The sequence below is a fragment of the Populus trichocarpa genome, chromosome 10 (assembly GCF_000002775.5).
Source record: "Populus trichocarpa isolate Nisqually-1 chromosome 10, P.trichocarpa_v4.1, whole genome shotgun sequence".
In the NCBI taxonomy this organism is placed as follows: Eukaryota; Viridiplantae; Streptophyta; class Magnoliopsida; order Malpighiales; family Salicaceae; genus Populus; species Populus trichocarpa.
The window spans coordinates 11,152,905-11,160,213 of NC_037294.2; the positions used below are offsets into that span (position 1 = coordinate 11,152,905).

The 7,309-nt window shown below is 34.8% G+C and overlaps 1 protein-coding gene across 4 annotated transcripts; it reads left to right on the plus strand.

Moving 5' to 3' along the window:
- Positions 1–1,628: 1,628 nt before the first annotated feature.
- Positions 1,629–7,044, plus strand: LOC18102510 (type IV inositol polyphosphate 5-phosphatase 7). Of its 4 annotated transcripts, none has more exons than XM_024609735.2 (14): positions 1,629–2,316; positions 2,409–2,493; positions 2,976–3,044; positions 3,128–3,215; positions 3,320–3,424; positions 3,518–4,199; positions 4,317–4,510; positions 4,801–4,909; positions 5,033–5,181; positions 5,358–5,595; positions 5,821–5,893; positions 6,279–6,350; positions 6,440–6,617; positions 6,715–7,044. In XM_024609735.2, exons 2-10 carry the CDS (start codon positions 2,427–2,429, stop codon positions 5,578–5,580), a joined length of 1,686 nt encoding a protein of 561 aa, XP_024465503.1. In that variant the 5' UTR covers positions 1,629–2,316; positions 2,409–2,426; the 3' UTR covers positions 5,581–5,595; positions 5,821–5,893; positions 6,279–6,350; positions 6,440–6,617; positions 6,715–7,044. The 4 variants fall into 4 exon arrangements, with proteins under 4 accessions (XP_024465503.1, XP_024465500.1, XP_024465501.1 ...); XM_024609732.2 differs by having other exon boundaries at positions 1,629–2,281; XM_024609733.2 differs by having other exon boundaries at positions 1,629–2,281; positions 6,440–6,543.
- Positions 7,045–7,309: the final 265 nt, after the last annotated feature.

Sequence of the window (7,309 nt, forward strand, 5' to 3'; positions counted from 1 at the left end):
GTTTCTTCTTTTAAAATAATTTTTTTTTAATTTCATATTTTAACATTAAAATATTTATTGAGCATTGAGCCTTGTAATTTATTTTAATTTTTTTCTATGAGGTTATCTTAATCTTGTAAACTAGGTCGCAGGTTTGCAGGTTTACCTGATTGACTCAGTTTTTTTTATCATTTTCTATAATTGATTTTTTTAAAAATTTTATCTTTCAATATCTGGGTTTATTGAGAATTAGTCAGGGGTTTAGCAGGTTAACCTAGACTGGTTCAATTCTTTTTTTTTTTTAATTGATTTTTTTCAATTTCATCCGTCAATATTGAATTGATTGAGATTTGAGTTTCATAATTTTTTTTTAATTTTTTTTATTGGGTTATTCCAATTTCATGATCCATATTTGGAAAGTTAATTTAAGTTGGCTCGTGTTTTTTTTAATTGTTTTTTTTTTAAATTTGGTTGGTTGAGAATTGAATTACAATATATTTTTTTAAATTTGTTTCATACGAGGTTATCATTGTCTCATAATTTGAGTCGTGAATCTTTTACATATTAATCTGAATTTACCCAAATTGATCCAACATATTTTTGTTTATATATATATATATATATATATATATTAGGGAAAGCCAATATAGTAGAGGCATCTCTTTGTCAATAGTCCAAACATAAGACTAACGAAAAAGAAAGGTAAGGAAAAATATAAAGAGAGAGAGATAGAGATATAAACAAAATATATATATAGATAGAACTGCTACACATAGTGTCATATTCCTTCATCTTTCTCCTTCTTTTAACTGCTTTCTTTCTTGTGCACTTTGATTGAAGACCAAAATGCGAAGAGCAGAGAGAAGGGCAATATTTGCAATTAGAAATGTCAATTTAATTCAAAACTGAATGGATGAATATTTTAAAATTGGGTGGGTAAATATATTTATATAATATAAATATATATGAAATTCAAATCTGCACAAATTTAATTTAAAATATATTTATATAACATTTAGAATTGTTTTTTTTAATTAAAATATAGTATATACAAATTTTAATATTGATATATATATATATATATATATATATTAATTATTTTATTTTTTATCAAATAATAGTTAAATAAAGAATACATTCTTGTAATATGATAAATAATGTATAAATAACCTTAATTTTTTTATCTAATAAATAATAAATATAATATAAATATTAAAAAATTCAATTCGTGCCCAGTAATATTCTTCGATAACATGTTTGTTTTTGTATTTTAAAAATATTTTTGTAAAAATTTAAAGTTTTTTTAATTATTTTAATGTGCTAATATAAAAAATAAAATTTTAAAAAATATTATTTTAATATTTTTTAAATAAAAAATAATTTAAAAACACAATAATTATTAAAATACACGTCCCCCCACTTTTGGCCCTCTCTCACCCTCTACACATTTGCTGACCGGGGGCAGGTTTTGTTTGCCGTTTTTTTGCAAGTGATCCTACACTAAACGACTGCCCGTTTGTCCCATCATGGCTCTGCCTTGAAATTTGAAGTTTCAATAAAAAAAAAAAAAAAGGAAAAAGAAAAAGGCAGTCCTGAAGACCAAGTCTTTTGTCTCTTCTCTCTCTAACGCTGCACTTTATTCTGTTCAAAATCGATACTTTGCTGTTTGCTGAGAACGAGGCCTCTTTGTTTCAAAGGGAGACATGGAGAGAGAAGCTTATAAGCTTTGTTTCTCTCACTATCTCTCTGTCTAAAAAACTTTGCTTTCCTTTATTTCTCTATCTATGTCTCCTACATTGTCTTGTTCTACTTCAAGAATCTCTCATCTCACTTCCATGCATTAAAGCGTTTGTCTCTCTTGACTAATTGCATTCTCATACTTTGCGGGTTTCTTCTTGTTTCTTGTTCATAAGCGTTTCATTAGCGCATTGACAAAGTCTTACTACAAGAGGAAACCAAGAACACCCATTTGCTGTTCGGTCCCTTTTGATTCATTTCTAGTCGAGACCAAGAAATCCATTCGTGGTTGAGTGTATTTGGCTGGGTTTGGGGTACCTTTCAGAGGTTTTTAGAGTTTGTAGAGAGTAAAGACCTTCCTGACTTGCTTCGAAGCTTGATTTACTGAAAGTTCATAAATTGTGGAAGGAGAATTCCAGTTGTGGAGTTCTATATCTTTTGAGTTAGTGACCTTTTTCTGGTGGCATTAATCAAAGCTTGGGAACCGGGGAGGGGCAGAAAGTAAAATAAGAGCTATATGAATTAACAGTGAAAAATGACTGATGGGAATTCCAAGAAAAGCAAGGTTTTTCACTTCATTTTCCTGTACATCATTGACAAGTATATCTGTTTTTTCCCTTATTTATTATTGAGCAATTATGATGTTTTTTGGATTTCATTAGTTAATTGGTTTTTTGTTTTGTTGGGTAAAGCTCTCCTGGTCCAAGAAAATGGTCAGAAAGTGGTTCAACATCAAGAGCAAAAATGAGGACTTTCAAGCTGATAATATTTACGGAGGTTGGCATTTTCTTTTCTTGGGCTTCTGCATGATGACTACCTTTAATCAAACTTGGGGTTTTTGATTCAATGGAATCAAAGAATCCACTTTATTTATAGTGCAGTTTCTCATCCTCTGGTTGGTTTCTGAGAAAACAGTGAAAAGGAGGAATATCCTTGTGAATTAGATGCTATTGGCATTGTGAATCTCAAATATCACCAACTTTATGCACCTCTGCCAAATAGTAGAACCACCCCGAGTTAGATGGAGGCTTTTGTTTTTGAGTTCCAAGGAGTGAAAGAAATAAAAATTTTAATTATTTCTATTTACATTTGATCCTGCATTTTCTCTGCAACCGAAGTGATACTGTATCTGCTGATGACAATTTTACGTTATTATCTCGTTTTGCTTTTGCTATCAATTCAACTTCTCCACATTCATCTCCAGTTTACCCTTTCTTTAAAAATTAGGATCGACTTTACATGTGATTTTCTTTCATCAGGGGGTGAAGTTGAGTACAGGACTAGCTTCTCAGAGAGGGAGCCATGTACAATTAAAAAGAGCAAAACAGGTGCGGTACCATCAGAATTTAAAGATTTCTTAGGGTGAATATGTGTCTCAATTGGGTTTAAATTATTTTTCCTCGCTCTGAAGCAGAGAAATTTAGCAAGAATCCAGAGCAGTTCCGTCGACGTAGAATGAATCTCGACCATCCTCGTATCATAGACGTTCAAAACCACAGGTATCGTGTCATAGATTTTCTTTTTTCTCACAGTTTTCTTCCTTAAATATATGCATTTTTTCCTGTTTAAGTACCAACTGCTTTTCTGTTTCTATTTTGGGCAGTATTTTTGTAGCTTCATGGAACGTGGCTGGAAGATCCCCTCCGAGTAATTTAAGTCTTGATGACTGGCTTCATGCTTCACCTCCGGCAGATATTTATGTTCTTGGGTATAATTTGGTGGTTATTATCTACGATTCCTATAACTAAATTCTGTGATTGCCCATTAGTGATGGAAATATTTCTACTTATCTGTGTATCAGGTTTCAAGAGATAGTTCCCTTGAATGCTGGTAATGTTCTGGGTGCAGAAGACAATGGCCCTGCCAAAAAATGGCTGGCTCTCATCAGAAAGACTCTAAACAATCTTCCCGGAACTAGTGGAAGTGGTGGATGCTATACACCATCTCCAATCCCTGAGCCAATCGTAGAAATAGATGCAGATTTCGAGGGATCATCTAGACAAAAGAATGCTTCTTTCTTTCATCGCCGGTCATTCCAGACAACCCATAGCTGGAGAATGGACAACGATCCTTCAATTCCACAGCCACGACTTGATCGGCGATTCAGTGTATGTGATCAGGTAATATTCGGTCACAGGGCAAGTGACTATGATCCTAGCAATAGATGGGGTAACAGGTCTAGTGACTACTCAAGGCCCAGTGATTACTCCAGGCCCAGTGATTACTCCAGATGGAGCTCTTTGGATGATGATAACGGGCCCGGGGAATCACCAAGTACTGTATTATATTCACCAGGTTCCTATTCTGCATCTACCGAAGATGGACACGGGAGGCCAGGGCATTCAAGGTACTGCTTAGTGGCAAGTAAGCAAATGGTTGGCATATTCCTGACAATATGGGTGAAGAGTGAATTAAGGGATCACGTCAAAAACATGAAAGTATCTTGTGTTGGCAGAGGATTGATGGGTTACCTAGGAAACAAGGTATTGGTCAAGTGAATCATGGAGTGTCACTATTTACTTTATTACTTGGATTTTCCAAATTAGTCAGAATTACTAACTATTATGAAAACAGAAGTAATATTCTGTTTGATGTCGCAGGGATCTATTTCTGTCAGCATGTCCTTGCACCAAACAAGCTTTTGCTTCATTTGCAGCCATTTAACCTCTGGACAGAAGGAAGGTGATGAGTTAAGAAGGAATGTAGATGTCATGGAGATTCTTAAGAAGACAAGGTTTCCACGGGTTAATAACGCGGGAGATGAGAAGTCCCCAGAAACAATCCTTGAACACGAGTAAGACCACCCTCATCAGCTATCAAGTAACCTTTACAACGCTTTTCACTTTGCTTGGATATCATATGTATTAGTATAATTTACCAAACATTTAAAATGAATCAGTTGTGCTTTTGACAATCCCAAGGAGTTATGTCCCAACAAAAAACCTATCCTGTGAGAATTTTCAACATTTTTAACAAAATTCACATGCATGTCTAAATGAATGATTTATATGGTTCACACTGTCCTTTTCTTCATTATTCCACATTTGTTTTCAAAGTTTTAATGTTGCTATATATTTGTTGCAGTCGAGTTATTTGGCTTGGGGATTTGAATTATCGTATTGCCCTGTCTTACCGAGCTGCCAAGGCACTAGTTGAGATGCAAAATTGGAGGGCATTGTTGGAAAATGACCAGGCATGTTTTACCTATATTCTCCATGATCTCTTCTGTTAGTTTCCTTTCTCTGTTTCAAAAAATATCGATCAATTTTATGACTTGTGTCAGCTTCCGTCTGATTTGCTGATGGTTATGTTGCAGTTAAGGATAGAGCAGAGGCGAGGTCGTGTTTTTGTGGGATGGAATGAGGGGAAAATTTATTTTCCTCCAACGTACAAGTATTCAACTAATTCTGACAGATATGCAGGAGATGATATGCATCCAAAGGATAAACGCCGAACCCCAGCTTGGTAAGAACATCCCTCCTACCTGACTGTACAAGAAAATATGGAACTGAAAAAATAAACATTTTTTTAACTGCAAAAAAAGAATTACGAGTGATTATAGAAGCTATATAAAAAAAGGAAGATTCCAATACTGTGCCACACCTGGTCAAAGTTGCTGATTAAATAATTTTACGCTGAAGGTGCGATAGAATTTTATGGTTTGGAGAAGGCCTCCATCAATTATCTTATGTACGCGGGGAATCTCGGTTCTCGGATCATAGGCCTGTCTATGGAATATTTTCGGCAGAGGTTGAATCGAGCCACGACCAATTGAGGAAAAGCACCAGTTATTCTAGTTCCAGAATTGAGGTAGAGGAGCTTTTCCCTTACTCGCATGGGTATACCGAACTGAACTTTTTTTGAAGGTTGATGAGATTGGTACGTCTTTCTCCCTTTCTGTCTCTCACTAGTGTGCATGTGCATAGACAAACACCCAAATGTGATCGCACAAACTCACTTTTCTGTGAACCAAGTAGTTAGGCTCCAAGATGCTTCACGTAGTCCCTCATTTAATTCTTTCCTTCTTGCTTGTGCTTATGAACATATGCTGTTGCAATTTATTTTATTTTCCCTGATCGAGTGTTTCTCTTGGGCTATAACCAGGCTGTAAATATGTTTTCAAGTATTACAATTTTCTCCACATATGAAGTATGGTTTGGCATCCTCAATCACTCAGGTGGAACTTCCTTCTACTTTTTTATTATCGCATAATGTTTTTCCCTTTTCACCATCTTTCCATTGTAATGGACGGGAAGGGATACGAAAATGGATTTGATGTGAGGAATCACTATTATGGTGGTCCTCAGAGGAGCATCTTTAGTCTGTAGATCTTGAGCCCAGCAGATACCCTTTGTACATCTCACAAGAAACGTTGTTGCTTTTGGTTATCGAGAACATGGACTTTTGTGAATCTAAATGAAAATGAAGGTCAAAAACAGAATATATACTTGGCATATTATTGAAGTATTCCATACAATAAAATCCCTTTCCCTTCTCAAGTTTTCTTGAGAAATTCTTTTGGTTGTTCCTATGCTTATGTAGCATTTGGTCCCCATTTGCAGGCGGGAATCACTTTGAACAAATTTTGCCCTGAAGGGTGATAGAGACATTCCGTTGCCCACTGACTGAAAAAGGTTGATTCTCCTCTCTTTTACCTTTTCTTGGTCTTGATGGGTATTTTCGTTTCCTTGCCTAACCTTATTTTCGCTTTCATTTTTTCCAGGTGTAAATATGTGTAATTTGGTCAACTAATTAACTCCATACATTATCAGCTCGTGTAACTTCGATCAGCATAACGTTCCAGTTGCTGTTTGGTACATAATTGAGGTACCAGATTGACTAAAACCTACCTTTTTTGTCACAGTTTCGTGCAAGCACTATCAGTTTTTCATTATGATTCGGTACAATCTCTTACTTTGTTTTCATGGTTGCTTTTATACTTCAAGATAACTAGGGCCAAGCAATAATGGAAGTTTTTATTTTTATTTTTTTGGGCAGGATGAACTCAACCCATCAGGAACTGCGAAGTCGGTGACTAAAGATCAATTTATTCATGATTCTTTTCTTTTTTTAATCTTTTTTTTTTAGTTTAGGAAACACTCTTAAATTTTGATGACTGAAAGAAGATGAAGGATGCTCAATACAATCATTTAGGGAACTCACCTTTTGTTTTAAATGTAGAAACCAAGTAAAGATCCGATGGATATTCATTACCAAAGTGATAGGAAAAAAATTATATATATTGAAACTTATGATAGATTTGAGAAAGCCTCTTGCTCCTCCTGTCGTTGCTAATGATTTACTGGAAAAGTTGGTTTCTATAATCCACATGTACTCTGCTGTTTGCTTTTTCTTTTTTCTTTTACAGCTTTGGCAGGTGTATTGGAAGCCATGATTTATAGAGAATAAATACTCTTTCGGAGTGTATGCCATGACATAATCAATCACTCCAAACTTTTTTTCACAATCCACAATGTGACATTTCAAGAGTGTGTTTTTCAGGCGAATCAAACGTAAGTGCAGCATAATTCATTATCAGCACAAAGATAAGATTCATTGAAGTTTCTTTCCGACTTCATTAGTAATGGATCTT